At 48.0% G+C, this 15,773-nt stretch overlaps 1 protein-coding gene across 6 annotated transcripts in view; it reads left to right on the top strand.

Annotated features, from left to right (window-relative positions):
- NF2 (NF2, moesin-ezrin-radixin like (MERLIN) tumor suppressor) overlaps positions 1-15,773 on the top strand; it is a 193,352-nt gene that overhangs the window by 10,370 nt on the left and 167,209 nt on the right. For all 6 annotated transcript variants that reach the window (XM_073554078.1, XM_073554073.1, XM_073554075.1 and 3 more), the window contains exon 2: positions 2,941-3,237. In XM_073554078.1, the coding sequence (XP_073410179.1) occupies positions 3,124-3,237 (114 nt within the window). In that variant the 5' untranslated portion in view covers positions 2,941-3,123. The remainder of the gene's footprint in view (positions 1-2,940; positions 3,238-15,773) is intronic.

The following is a 15,773-nucleotide window of genomic DNA, read 5'->3' as shown; positions in this document are numbered from 1 at the left end:
GAGTTTGATAATCCTCCTTTGTTTCAATTGACATCTCTCGTGTTGGAGCCATGATTCATTTCAGTCCACTTGGTGCAACAGCTCTCCAAGGTGTGCTCACTCCTTTTTAGATGCAGACTAACGAGCAGATCTAATTTGATGCAGGTGTTAGTTTTGGGAATGAAAATTTACAGGGTGATTCCATAATTTTTTCCTCAGAATTGAGTGATTCCATAAATTTTTCCCTATGCTTGGTTTAAAAAAGTAACCATTACTGACTACCACATTTTTTGCTCATGATTTCTTTTAGTGTTTCTTAACGCCAGAAAGTTGCCATTTGAATTGACTTTAGTTTTGTGCCATGTCTGTGATCTGCTTTTTTACTACAAAATTAAACAACTGAATGAACATCCTCCAAGGCCGGTGATTCCATAATATTTGCCAGGGGTTGTAGTTGTATGAAAACAGATTACACATGGATGAAAAAAATTGTCTTGAGTTTTCTGGATGAAACTTGAACAATTTTTCATACGCTCTTCTACAGGTGCCCTAACACTGAAACACTGCTGCTTTTCAAAGAAAGGCATAGTTTATTAGCTGCCGGGGACCGAGCCACACAGAGGACTTGTCGGATAGGGAGGTACCCAGCGGCTTCATCCGGCCCATTGCCAGTGACACATGCAAGGACTTGTGACTCTAGGGCAGCGGGTGGGGAGAAATCACCGAGATCTGCCTGTCTGACTAGTCTTCAGTACTGCTTGGACCCTGGCGGATTTTCAAGTACGTCTTTCTCTGAAATGCTCCAGTGTTTCAGAGTTAATCAGCTGTCAGTGTCCTAAACATGCTGCCAATGTATCTGCCGCATGTCTCCATTATCTGATTCCCTTTAAAGGGAATCTGTCACCTATATTTATGACTATCAGCTGCCGGCATCGCCATCAGGGGCTTATCTACAGCATTCTGTAATGCTGTAGATAATCCCCCAATGTAACCTGAAAGAGAAGAAAAAGAGTTATATTATACTCACCCAGGGGCGGTCCGGGTACGGTTTTGGTCCGATGGGTGTCGCGGTCCAGTCTGGCGCCTCCCATCTTCTAACGATGACGTCCTCTTCTTTGCTTTCCGTCACGGCTCCTGTGCAGGCGCACGGCTCTGCCCTGTTGAGGGCAGAGCAAAGTCCTACAGTGTGCAGGCGCCGGACCTCTCTGACCTTTCTTGGCGCCTGCTCACTGCAGGACTCTGCTCTGCCCTCAACAGGGCAGAGCAGTGTGCCTGCGACGGGAAGAGACCGTCACCGCTAGAAGATGGGAGGCGCCGGACTGTACTGCAAGTGCAACACCGATCGGACCAAGACCGGACCCGGACCGCCTCTGGGTGAGTATAATATAATTTATTTTTCTTCTCTTTCAGGTTACATCGGGGGCTTATCTACAGCATTACAGAATGCTATAGATAAACCCCTGATGGTGGTGCCGGCAGCTGATAGTCGAAAAAATCGGTGACAGATTCCCTTTAAAGGAAACTTTACAGCTAATCCATGTTTTCTGAACCACGGGCAGCAAGTATGAGACAGTAGCTCAGTCATTTCAGCCAGGTATGTGCTACTCTACATTGCTGGGAACCAAGCATCTCTATTATCTAGTCCCAAAAGCCAGCGCCTTCTGCACACCCTGCTCCCCGAAAGTCAGCGCCCTATGCACACCCTGCTCCCTGAAAGCCAGCGCCTTCTGCACACTCTGCTCCCCGAAAGCCAGCGCCTTATGCACCCCCTGCTCCCCGAAAGCCAGCGCCTTATGCACCCCCTGCTCCCCGAAAGCCAGCGCCTTATGCACCCCCTGCTCCCCGAAAGGCAGCGCCTTATGCACCCCCTGCTCCCCGAAAGCCAGCGCCTTATGCACCCCCTGCTCCCCGAAAGCCAGCGCCTTATGCACCCCCTGCTCCCCGAAAGCCAGCGCCTTATGTACCCCCTGCTCCCCGAAAGCCAGCGCCTTATGCACCCCCTGCTCCCCGAAAGCCAGCGCCTTATGCACCCCCTGCTCCCCGAAAGCCAGCGCCCTATGCACCCCCTGCTCCCCGAAAGCCAGCGCCTTATGCACACCCTGCTCCCCGAAAGCCAGCGCCTTATGCACATCCTGCTCCCCGAAAGCCAGCGCCTTATGCACACCCTGCTCCCCGAAAGCCAGCGCCTTATGCACCCCCTGCTCCCTGAAAGCCAGCGCCTTATGCACCCCCTGCTCCCCGAAAGCCAGCGCCTTATGCACCCCCTGCTCCCCGAAAGCCAGCGCCTTATGCACCCCCTGCTCCCTGAAAGCCAGCGCCTTATGCACATCCTGCTCCCCTTGAGTGACTGGTCTCTTCCTATTTGTGTGTGTATAGACCATTTCACAGTACTCATTCTTGCCTGACAGACCACCATGATCTCAAGGCACAAGATACGTTTTCAGCTTTATTTTGTCAAACCGATACTTTTAAACCATAAACGCTGCATTTTTTTTCCCTGTTTCTTTTTCCTGCAGTTCCAGTAAAGTGGATGTTTTTTTCATGAAAACTCATGACAACTGTTTGGGGTTTCTTAAGTTGTGTGTGTTTTTTTTCACCTTTATCTTCTGACAAAACACGTAAAAATGTAATTGTTCAATGGCAGAAACCCAACATTTCTAAAAATTGCTGCATCAAATCTAAACAAAAAGGGTGACAACGAATTAAAAAAAAAGCTAAAACAATATAATCCGAGCAGATTGCAGTTGTGCATTTTGATGCAGGCAAAAAACACAGTTTATAATATATAGGGTGCAGACACCTGCAGAAAAAACCCCGCAGCGTTTAAGCTACATAGTAATGTGGCCTAAATTGCAAGTTATTTAAATTCTTCTATGAAACAAGTATTGCAATGTCATACGCAGAATTGTATGCACACTTCCAACTTATTTACATTTCTTACTCTCTTTTTTTCTTTTTCAGAATACTTGTACCAAGCTCAAATGCCATGTTTCGTAGAGCATCCTGACCTGGAGGAAGCCCGAATTTTCAAGCATTGCTGCAACAATAGGAAGCATGGATGATGAGACTTGTTTTATGAGATAACTGGGAAGACCTCTTATTGGGTTGTTTCATTTAGATAAGCACTTAGGAAGTAAACTTACCATGGCTGGGGCTATTGCCTCCAGAATGAGCTTCAGCTCTCTGAAACGTAAGCAGCCTAAAACGTTCACAGTGAGAATCCTTACAATGGATGCAGAAATGGAGTTCAACTGTGAGGTAAGAGCTCATAAACCGCATTCTGTAGTGCTGCGCTAAAAGTTGCTTTTATTTAATAACTCATTCTTCATGGGGAAATTCCTTTGATTAAAGGGAACCTGTCACCAGTTTTGTGACATATCAGCTAAAATTCTCACCTTATTCAGCGTCTGCTATGCATTGCCTAAATCCTTATAGAACCCCCTGAATCCCCTTGTATACTCCCGAAAACCTTTTTTAATTTCTCACGCACTGTATGGTAATCTTCTCAGTCCGGTATGAGGGTCGTGGTTTTGGTCCTCTGCATCCCTCCTCCCGGCTTCTGCTCACCATCCTCCTGACATAGATAACGATCCACATCGCCATGGGACATATCGCGCCTGCTCAGAAGTAGGACGGCGAGCACCAGCCGATGGGAGGGATTAAGATGTCGGATACCACACCCATTGGACCAGACTGAGAAGATTACCATACAACGTGGGAGAAATTAAAAAGGTTTTTCCGGAGTATACAAGGGGAGTCAGGGTTCTGTAAGGATTTAGGGAATGCAATCCAGACGCTGAATAAGATGATATTTTTAGCTGCTATGTCACAAAACTAGTGACAGGTTCCTTTTAAAAAGTACCTGTTGGGCTTATAATAGGGCAGCACGGTGGTTAGCTTTGCAGCGCTGGGGTTTAGGTTCATTTCCCACCTAGGATAATATCTGCAAGGAGTCTGTACATACAACGTTTCGACCACAGCATGATCTTTTTCAGTACTTGAAAAAGACCATGCTGTGGTGGAAACGTATGTGATGATGGCAGAATAAATTTTTGGTCACCTTTTTCACCCAGATTGGATGCTGCTTTCTTATTTTCTTTCCTGTGAATATTTTTTGTCCAATTGGGTCCTTGGACTTTGAGCGTGCATTCTCATCATTCCTGTTGTGCTGTCGGCTGATCTTCTATGGTTTTCATAGACGCACTAAACCTAAAATTATGGTTGGTTTGTGTGCAGAATGTACTAATGATATACAGTGGGTACGGAAAGTAATCAGAACCCTTTACATGTTTCACTCTTTGTTTCATTGCAGCCATTTTGTAAATTCAAGAAAGTTCATTTTTTTCTCATTAATGTACACTCTGCACCCCATCTTGACTAAAAAACAGAAATGTAGAAAATTTTGCAAAGTGATTAAAAAAGAAAAACTGAAATATCACATGGTCATAAGCATTCAGACCCTTTGCTCAGTATTGAGTAGAAGCACCCTTATGAGCCAGTACAGTTATGATTCTTTTTGGGAATGATGCAACAAGTTTTTCACACCTAGATTTGGGGATCTTCTGCCATTCTCCCTTGCAGATGCTCTCCAGTTCTGTCAGGTTGGATCTTGAAAGTTGGTGGACAGCCATATTCAGGTCTCTCCAGAGATGCTCAATTGGGTTTAGGTCAGGGCTCTGGCTGGGCCAGTCAAGAATGGCCACAGAGTTGTTCTGAAGCCACTCCTTTGTTATCTTACCTGTGTGCTTAAGATCATTGTCTTGTTGGAAGGTGAACTTTCGGCCAAGTCTGAGGTCCAGAGCACTCTGGAAGAGGTTTTCATCCAGGATATCTCTGTACTTTGCCGCATTCATGTTTCCATCAATTGCAACCAGTCGTCCTGTCCCTGCAGCTGAAAAACACCCCCATAGCATGATGCTGCCACCACCATGTTTCACTGTTGGGATTGTATTGGTCAGGTGATGAGCAGTGCCTGATTTTCTCCACACATACCATTTAGTATTATTACTAAAAAGTTCTATCTTCGTCTCATCAGACCACAGAATCTAATTTCTCATAGTCTGTGAGTCCTTCGTGTGTTTTTAGCAAACTCTTTGCAGGCATTCATATGACTGGCACTGAAGAGAGGCTTCCGTTGGGCCACTCTGCCATAAAGGCCTGACTGGTGGAGGGCTGTACAGTGATAGTTGACTTTGTGGAACTTTCTCCCATCTCCCTAATGCATCTGTGGACCTCAGCCATATAGATCTTGGGGTTCTTCTTTACCTCTCCCACCAAGGTTCTTCTCCCATGTTTGTTCAGTTTGGTTGGACAGCCTGGTCTAGGAAGACTTCTGGTGGTCCCAAACTTCTTCCATTTAAGGATTATGGAGGGCCACTGTGCTCTTAGGAACCTTGAGTACTGCAGAAATTCTTTTGTAACCTTGGCCAGATCTGTGCCTTGCCACAATTCTGTCTGAGCTCCTTGGCCAGTTCCTCTTTCACCTCCTGATTCTCATTTGGTCAGACATGCACTGTGAGCTGTGAGGACTTATATAGACAGGTGTGTGCCTTTACAAATCAAGTTTTATCAGTTTAATTAAACACAGCTGGACTCCAATGAAGGAGTAGAACCATCTCAAGGAGGATCACAAGGAAATGGACAGCATGTGACTTAAAGGGAATCTGTCACCTATTTTTTTTCCCTATGAGATGTGGCCACCGCCATCAGGGGCTTATCTACAGCATTCTGTAATGCTGTAGATAAGCCCCCGATGTGACCTGAAAGATAAAAAAAAACGAGTTATATTTTACTCACCCAGGGGAGGTTCAGTTCCGATGGGTGTCGCGGTCCGGGTCCGGCACCTCCCATCTTCTAGCGATGACGTCCTCTTCTTTGCTTTCCATCACGGCTCCAACGTAGGCGACGGGAAGCAAAGAAAAGGACATCATCGCTAGAAGATGGGAGACGCCGGACCCGGACCGTGACACCCATCGGACCCTGGACCTCCCCTGGGTGAGTATTATCTAACTTGTTTTTCTTATCTTTCAGGTTACTTCGGGGGCTTAGCTACAGCATTACAGAATGCTGTAGATAAGCCCCTGATGGCGGTGGCCGCATCTTATATGCGAACAAATATGTGACAGATTCCCTTCCAATATGAGTGTCTGAGCAAAGGGTCTGAATACTTATGACCATGTGATATTTCAGTTTTTCTTTTTTAATAAATTTGCAAAAATTTCTACATTTCTTTTACTCTGTCGCCTTATTGGGGGACACAGAACCGTGGGTGTTATGCTGCTGTCCACTAGGAGGCGACACTATGCATAATCTGAAAAAGATTAACTTTGGCTCCTCCTCTGCAGTATACACCCCTGGACGGCGTCAGCCTTCTCCAGTTTTTGCTTAGTGTCGCAGGAGGCACACCTAAGATTTTTTTTTACTCCGTCTTTTTCCTGGATTTTTTTCCAAAGGACTACAGATGAAGAAAAGAGGGTCTCCAGCGAGACTCCCGGCATGACTCCCTCCTCGGTCCCCTATTAGGGGTACCCGGTTGAGGTCGAGGTGGCTATTCCCCATGTCGCTCCCTCACCAGTCCCTCGGGTACTGGTTCGAGGTCGAGACCCCCCTCCTTCCTCACTTCCGTCCGGCTCTGGGTCGAGGTCGAGGCGACGATGAAGCCCCCTGACGGTGACAGCAGCACCCTCCCTAATCCCCCTCTGGGGGTATTAGGTTGAGACACCGCAGGTAGGGCCTGTACCAGGCACCAGTGACCCCAGTCCAACTGTGGGCTCCTTTTGGGACCGGGGGAGGTGCAGCGAGGCACGGCACTTATCAGAGACCGGGCTCCCTGCGCCCCGGTCTCTGCAGCAATGACGCCCCAAGGGACCCTCCACAGGGCCCCAGTCACATATATGGCCCCACCGCCAGCCCTCCTTTCATTCTGGGGGGATCCGAAGTCGCCGCCCCATTCCCGCCCCCCGGCCCGCCCCCCGGATGACGAAAATGACACTGCAGTGTCATAGAAGGGGCGGATCGAGGCAGGAGGGGCGCGCTTTTACATGGCCCAGCGCGCCCTTTTCCAGCTCTCCGCCCCCTTCCCTCTCCACCTCAGAATCCGGTGGCCATCTTGCTGCACCTGGAAGAACGCAGCACAGCAGTCTCCGGGGGGCACAGGACGTGGGACTTATCAGCGCTGGACCTAAGGGGGAACACCGGTGGGGTAAGATCACAGCTGGGTCCTTGGTACTCAGCTGTGAATTCCTATACCCTATAGCGCTCTCCTACTCCTTTCCTCTGTGTAGATACCCCTGTAGGGCCTCCACTAATCAGCCTAGGTACTATGTCGGGCTCAAGGAAAAGAACCAGTCAAGACTGCTTTTATGCAGTCTGCACAGCCTGCAAGGCCACTCTCCCCAGCGGCAGCACGTACCCGCACTGCCGGGATTGTACCCAAAAAACAGGATCAGAACCCCAAGAAGTCCCTACCAACACTTCTGCGACCGCTACTGCGCCGGAATGGGCGACTCAGATGTCGCAGTCTATGACACAATCTATAGATAACCTGACCTCCACATTACTGCAGGCTCTGCAGGGTCATGTCTCGGCTATGAACGTTACCCAGCAAAGGGACGTCCGGTCTCATGATCAGGGCGCTTACGACAGTTCGAGGCGTAAGCGGACCCACAGGTCGCGTTCATCTGCGTCCTCACATAGCAATAGGTCTTCCCCCTCCTGGGAAAGACACAGTGGCCTCAGGTCATCGAGGCCGTCCCCTGATAGAGAAGGACAGTGCGGATCTCCACAACGATCCCAGACCACGGGAAACCTCCGCTCTAGTTCGCCCGCTAGGGAGCTCCTTAGCGATGCGCAGGACTCAGAGGGCATATGTGACTCCAATTCAGATAACGAAACAGAGAACGCTTTGCTCCCTTGTCCCCCTAGCAATACTGCGATAGTTGAGGATATCGTCTCTTCCATCCTTCGGGTGCTGGACATTTCAGATCCAACCCCGGAAGCACCAGAACACAAGATTTCCTTTGAAAGTGTTCAGAAACCATCGAAGGTCTTCCCTAATCACCCGGAATTTCAAAAAATCCTTTCTAAGCATTTTTCGCAGCCTGAGAAAAAAATCGCCAATCGCAAGTATTTGGAAGCAAAATACCCCTTTCCACAGAAAGACACCAAGGATTGGACTGATCCGCCTGAAGTGGACCCTCCAGTCTCTAGGCTGGCAGCACAAACGCTTCTCTCGCTGCCCTCATGGACACAGCAGACAGACAAGTCGAACGCATGGCTCGTTCAATCTTTGAAGCGGCAGGTGCCTCTTTGGCTCCCGCATTTGCTTCAGTTTGGGCAGCCAAGGCCATCATGGCTTGGGCTGATCTATTGCAAAAGGGCCTTCAAGCTTCAAATCCTCAGCTGGCAGACCAGGCGGTGCAAATTGCAGTGGTGGCAGATTACATGGTCCATGCAGCGTTGGACTCTGCAAGAGGAATAGCGGGAATAGCATCAAACGCCATCACAATCCGGCGTATTCTCTGGCTAAGAGAATGGAAAGCGGATGCGGCCTCAAAAAAGTCCCTAACAAATCTCCCGTACTTCAGTGGCCGTCTTTTCGGTGAAAAGCTGGATACAATGATATCCAATGCTACCGGGGGCAAAAGTACTTCCCCCCCTCAACTAAGACCAAAACGCACGTTTAAAAGGCGTAATCAATCTCGTTTCCGATCCTTTCTGAATTCTTCAGGCTGGTCCGTCTCACGCCCAGCACAAAACCGTAATCGTTCCCCTCGCAGGGACAACACACGTGCGTCACAGAGGCCGGACAGGAACTGGCAATCAAAGGCAAGCCAGGCAAAACCTAAAGGAGGAAAACCTCAGACTTTTCCCTCATCCTGACTCATGCCCTCTGGAAGACACCCCACTTGTAGGCGGACGACTGCTACTCTTTCAGCAGGTCTGGCTGCCTATTACAGAAGACAAGTGGGTCAAGGAAATAGTGTCTTCAGGATACAAAATCGAGTTTACTACCAGCCCACCGCACAGGTTTTTTCCCTCTGTCTCTCCAAAATCCCCGCTCAAAGCTCAGGCCTTCCGTCAAGCTGTTTCTTCCCTCCTGCGAGCAGGAGTCATAGTGCCAGTCCCAGCAGAAGAGCGCTTCCGAGGGTTCTACTCCAACCTGTTTGTGGTGCCCAAGAAGGGAGGCAGCGTCCGACCCATACTAGACCTCAAGCAACTCAACAAGTACGTTCGAGTTCGTCACTTCCACATGGAATCCCTCCGGTCAATCGTTGCGTCTATGGAAAAAGGAGAATATCTTGCCTCCATAGACATACAGGACGCATACCTGCATACACCGATTGCTCCCGCCCATCAGAGGTTTCTCAGATTCGCAATCAACCAAGACCATTACCAGTTTGTGGCCCTCCCGTTCGGTCTCGCCACGGCTCCCAGAACATTTACAAAGGTCATGGCAGCTACCATGGACGTTCTGCAGTCCAGAGGCATAGTAGTCGTTCCATACCTGGACGACCTTCTCATCAAGGCCCCCACCCTCAAGGACTGCGAGGTCAACGTCTCGATCACGATCGACACTCTGACGCGCCTGGGATGGTTAGTCAATTTACAGAAGTCCTCGACTACCCCGAGTCAGTCTCTGACCTTCCTGGGGATGCTATTCGACACCTCCAAGGGTCTGGTGATCCTCCCCAGGGACAAGGCACTGGCTCTCCGTCTGGGAGTTCACACACTCCTCCGCAAGTCCCCCAGATCTCTCCGGTATGCCATGAGAGTACTTGGCAGGATGGCAGCAGCAATGGAGGCGGTACCATTTGCCCAGTTTCACCTCAGACCCCTTCAACTGGCCATCCTCAAGTCCTGGGACAGGAATCCGTTCTCCCTCGACAGGGAGTTCCGGTTATCAGCAAACACCAGGAGGTCCCTGCACTGGTGGCTCAAGCCAACCTCGCTTGCAAGGGGAAAATCCTTTCTCTCCAGTCAATGGAAGGTTTTGACCACCGACGCAAGCCTTATGGGTTGGGGCGCGGTGCACCTACATCACAGAGCGCAAGGCAGGTGGTCACCAAGGGAATCGACCATGCCCATCAACATCCTGGAAATTCGAGCCATCTTCCTGGCGTTGAAAGCCTTCCATCACTTGCTGGCAGACTCTCATATCAGAGTACAGTCGGACAATGCCACGGCAGTGGCATACGTGAATCATCAAGGCGGCACCCGCAGCATCCAGGCGATGACCGAAGTAACGCATATCCTACAATGGGCGGAGGCTGCAAGGTCGGTACTCTCCGCGGTCCACATTCCGGGTGTGGACAACTGGGAAGCCGACTAGCTCAGCCGACAAGGAATGGACTCGAGGGAATGGTCTCTCCATCCCGAAGTCTTCTGTCAGATCTGTCATCGTTGGGGGACCCCGGACGTGGATCTGATGGCATCCCATCTCAATGCCAAGGTTCCCAATTTCATGGCCAGGACGCGCGATCCGCGGTCGCTCGGAGCCAATGCCTTGGTTCAGGACTGGACCCACTTCCAGCTTCTGTACATTTTTCCACCCCTCCCCCTGATCTCCAGAGTCCTGAGGAAGATCAAACAAGAGGGTGTTCCCACCATTCTGATCGCTCCAGACTGGCCCAGGCGTACATGGTACGCCGACGTCGTGCAACTCACAGCAGACGCTCCCTGGTGTCTCCCCACACGTCCCGACCTCCTGTCACAAGGCCCGTTCTTCCACCAGAACTCAGGGGCTCTCAGTTTGACGGCGTGGCCATTGAGACCTGGGTTTTGACCCAAGCAGGTTTTTCACCGGACGTTGTTAAAACCATGATCAGGGCTCGAAAGCCAACTTCAGCCAGAATTTACTATCGTACCTGGAAGGTTTTCTTCACATGGTTCGAATCTCGTGGGCAGATTCCACTTCCCTATTCTCTTCCAAAGGTCCTCGGTTTCCTTCAGTCAGGCCTGGACGCCAGGCTATCCCTGGGCTCGCTGAAGAGCCAGGTGTCAGCGCTTTCAGTGCTCTTTCAGAGGCGTATTGCTAACAAGCCGCAAGTGAAGACTTTTCTCCAAGAGGTTTTCCGATTGGTTCCCCCCTACACACGTCCGTTGGAGACGTGGGACCTCAACCTGGTCTTGACAGCACTACAGTCACCTCCTTTTGAACCCCTTAGGGTGGTCTCACTCTGCTTTCTATCACAGAAAGTGGTTTTCCTGGTGGCAATCACCTCGCTACGCAGGGTGTCTGAACTTTCAGCTCTTTCCTGCAGACAACCCTTCCTGGTTTTTCATCAGGACAAGGTGGTTCTCCGTACAGTACCATCCTTCCTTCCGAAGGTCGTGTCCAGCTTCCACCTCAATGAGGAAATATCACTACCGTCTCTTTGCCCGGCTCCCGTTCATAGGGTAGAGAAGGCTCTGCATACGCTTGACCTTGTCAGGGCATTGCATATTTACGTGTCTAGGACTGCTCCCTTCCGGAAGTCTGATTCACTTTTCCTTCTTCCAGAAGGCGTTCGCAAGGGCCTACCGGCTTCCAAAGCCACCCTTGCTAGGTGGATCAAGTCCACCATTCAAGAGGCTTACCGCCTCAACAATTCTCCTCTTCCGGCCGGTATCACGGCACACTCTACGCGGGCGGTAGGGGCCTCTTGGGCCATTCGGCATCAAGCCTCAGCACATCAAGTGTGTAAGGCAGCCACTTGGACTAGCCTGCACACATTTACAAAACACTACAGAGTGCATACCCAGTCCTCAGCGGATGCGAGCCTGGGTAGACGGGTCCTGCAGGCGGCAGTACCCCAAGTCTAGGGGACTGTCAGCACAATATTCGTCCACTGCTTCCCACCCAGGGATTGCTTTGGGACGTCCCACGGTTCTGTGTCCCCCAATAAGGCGACAGAGTAAAGGAGATTTTTGTGTACTCACCGTAAAATCTCTTTCTCTTAGCCTTTAATTGGGGGACACAGCTCCCACCCTGTTGCCCTTGCGGGCCGTTGTTACGGTTGGGTTCTCATATTGTTGTTTGAGCCTGTTTATAGTAGCCTTTTTTTACAGGCATGGTTATGTTTCTGGTATATTCCTCCTAATGCTTTTGCACAAAACTGGAGAAGGCTGACGCCGTCCAGGGGTGTATACTGCAGAGGAGGAGCCAAAGTTAATCTTTTTCAGATTATGCATAGTGTCGCCTCCTAGTGGACAGCAGCATAACACCCACGATTCTGTGTCCCCCAATTAAAGGCTAAGAGAGATTTTACGGTGTGTTCATAAAAATCTCCTTTTTTCAGACAAGATGGGATGCAGAGTGTACATTAATGAGAAAAAAATTTGAATTTACCAAATGGCTGCAATTACACAGAGTGAAAATTTAAAGGGGTCTTAATACTTTCCGTACCCACTGTATACATGTGTATGCAGAACATTTGTTGGTTTGCAACACGGTTAAAGTCTACACACCGATTCCTGCTCCTTTTTCAAATTGTCTTTTTTTTTTCTCGCTCAGTTAAATAAACTAAAGGGATTAAGTGCACATTAACAACGCAATTATACTCCAGCACAGGTACCACGACTGACACCTGCCAGCAGAAGCCTTTTTTAAATTTTTATTCAGTATGTGATGGTATTCATTATGCAAATTAGGGGGCAGGTCAGTGAGGGATCGGTGACCTGTCAGCAGTCTTCAGTATGAATGCCTAATCAGAGCACCACATACCCCAGCCCCGCCTTAAGACACGAGAATCTCATTAACACAAAACTGAGAATAAAGATTAAGAAACAACAACAAGAAGAAGTGTTTCATCAACCAAGGTATCATTTTATTCAGTATAACGGCGCTGACCTGACACTGTGTGTAGGTTACTGTGCACAATCCTGCTGACAGGTTCCCTTTAATAGAAAAAGCACAAAGTCTGTTGGGATTACCTTTGATAGCAAGGTGTAATTTTGCATATTTTGCCCTTATGTTGACTCGCTCAATTATAGAATACTCTTGGATCAATTTAAAGGGAGCCTGTCACGTAAAAAAGCGTAATTAACCTGCAAATATGGGGTTGATGTGCAGGTTAATGAAGTTTATGTGCAAGTTAATGGTGTTCTAAAGATGTGCGGCCACCGCAATGAAATGCAGGCTACCAGGAGGAAACAAACTTTATCCTTCCCTTTCAGTCATAGAGGCACAGCTGGTGCGGCTACAGTCACCGGTCAGTGATCGGTCTCTGAAACTGCGCCTCTAGGATTGAAAGCTGTAGACTCCTGGGAAGAAAAGCGTTAATTTTCTCCTTGTAGCCAGGCTTTCAGTGCAGCGGCGGGGCAGCTTCAGAATGCTATTAATCTGCAGACTAACCCCATATTTGCAGGTTTGTACAATTTGGGCATATAATGAGTTCCCTTTAACTTTTTTTTTTTTTGTTAAAAAATTTAACAAAAGAAAACCACAAACATGATGAATCCTTCGTTAATGCATCTTAATAGTCAGTAAATTACAAATGAGGTAAAAAAAAAATTCCTCACTGCCAAGAGTGAACTTCACAATTTCATGCAGAAAAATCTTACTTTTCAGCCACTTAATAGGATGTAAAGAGTTGATCTGCATAATGTCAGAGCTGCATTCAAAAGGTTATTCTGTGATAGGGGGCGGGAAGCTGCTTGTAAAGGATTTATGCCCAAAAAAACCAATCAGCTGCTTGTAAAGGGGTCAGTCTCAGGGTAAGTTCACACTAGGTGTTTTTGCTGCATTTTTTTTATTGCTATTTTTCAGCTCCGTTTTGTAGTGCCAGCAAAGCATATGAGATTTCAGAAACTGCATGCACACACATTGTTTTTTTTTTGTCATCAGTATTTTGTGCTTTGCATGTTTTTTTGTACATAGAGCATGTCACTTTCAGCCTTTTTTATCCATTGACTTGAATGGGTGGTGAAAAAAATGCGTTAAAAAACATACCAAAAACGCAGGTATCAAGTTTTTTTTTTTTTTGTGCTAAAACCTGGTTCTGTAGAATAGGACTTTTTTTAAGCACAAGAGACAAATCTAGCATGCCAAAACCGCCGCAAAAAAGCACTAAAAAACATGGAAAACATATTTTTTTTTTCTGCAGCTTCTTTCCTGCTAAGAGATCACATTTTGCTGCGGAAAAAAAATTCTGAAAAAAACGCCTACTGTGAACTTACCCTTAGTTTTTCGCCTCATACAGTACACAGAAACAACAGCACCTAAGGCTACTTTCACACTTGCGTTTTTGCGCATACATGAGCAGGCGTTTTTTTTCCTATACTTAACATGGGTGCGCATTGTCATGCATTTGTACGCGTTTGTATGCGCATGCGTTTTTTTGTAGTGTGCGCCCAGGCGTACAAAATGCATCCTGTTGCATTTTTTGTGCGTCCGACCTGTCTCAAAAAAACGCATGCGCACGAAATTCACCCAAAACCCATTAAAGTCTATGAGAGTGCTGACGTGCGCATGGTCATGTGCACGTCAGCGCAAAAAACCGCATGCGGTTTTTTGCAAAAAGCAACAAAACGCATTAAAAAGCGCATGATGCGTTTTTATGCGCGTTTGCACTGCGCACGCAGCGCAAAAAAATGCAAGTGTGAAAGTAGCCTAAGAAGGCTGTCACTGTACTTTATATATCTTGGTTAATGTTTCTAGCTTCCTCTTTTCTCCCCATACTTCACAGGAATGCATTTTACTTTGCCTCTATATCATAAAATTTAGCATGAAGTAAAACAGCAGCACCAATCTCTTGTGTTTACCCGCTGCACGTTCCCAGTCTACCCCGACAGAGTGGTATCTCCCATCTCAGAAGCAGGAAGTCTCACACAACTGTCAAATGATGAGACAGCAGAGAACCACTTAAGCCTGATTTCATTTCTTAATCGATCAGAATTACTCTCCCTAAATTATATAGGGAGTTCCATGAGCATGTATACATATGCATCTTGTAAACAATCCTTGCCCCTGTGCTTCTTTTGCTATCTGACACCTGTCCATGAAGACCATTATAAAAAAAAAAACCCAAGGATTCTGGGGTTGATTTAACAAGACAGACATTAACTGTACCCGTTTAAAAAAAAAAAAAAAAAAAATACTCCTGGAGTAAGATGTGCCAAATTAATGAAAGAGGTTTATTCCAGGAATAGAAAAATTGGTAAACGTGCTATTATAAATAAATTCCAAAATACCATTAATTAGCAAATAAATTTGTTTTGGCTAATATTCTACTCAATATAGTACATACAAATCTTCTTACGATGGCAGTAACCTGTTCTAGAATGTTCATAGGACAGTTGCTTGTGAGCACGTGCAGTAGGAAGCTTCCCTGCTGTGTCATGGAGATAGCTTGTGGTAAAAGGTTATCCGCAGATCACAGCAGCTGCTCAGCAAGCTAGGATGGATGGCAGTGTTTGCAGTCTCTTCTTAAGGTACTGTCACACTTAGCGATGCACCAGCGATCCCGACAACGATATGGATCGCTGGTGCATCGCTAAGTGGTCGCTAGTGAGCTGCCACACAGACAGATTTCACCAGCGACATAGCAGCGGTCGGCGGTCGCTACTTACCTGTCAGACGAGGCGATCCTGACATCCTCCCGCACGCGTCGCTCATCGGCGCCACAGAAAGCTGACGACGAGAAACGGCCCAGGCCGTTCTCACGCGATCAGCGATAATCAGCGGGGGAGCCGGTCAGAGGTAAGTATCACACATAGCGATATCGCTAGCATTTTTCCAGGAGATATTCTGGGCGTGGCTCATGGCATTTCGTTATATAGACCCTTGTAGAGCTGAAAACAGCAGATCTTGAGGC

This window comes from Dendrobates tinctorius, unplaced genomic scaffold, assembly GCF_039654945.1.
Source record: "Dendrobates tinctorius isolate UK_male_01 unplaced genomic scaffold, ASM3965494v1 ptg000206l, whole genome shotgun sequence".
In the NCBI taxonomy this organism is placed as follows: Eukaryota; Metazoa; Chordata; class Amphibia; order Anura; family Dendrobatidae; genus Dendrobates; species Dendrobates tinctorius.
Note: the sequence above shows the minus strand (reverse complement) of the source record. Positions and strands in the feature narration are given on the sequence as shown.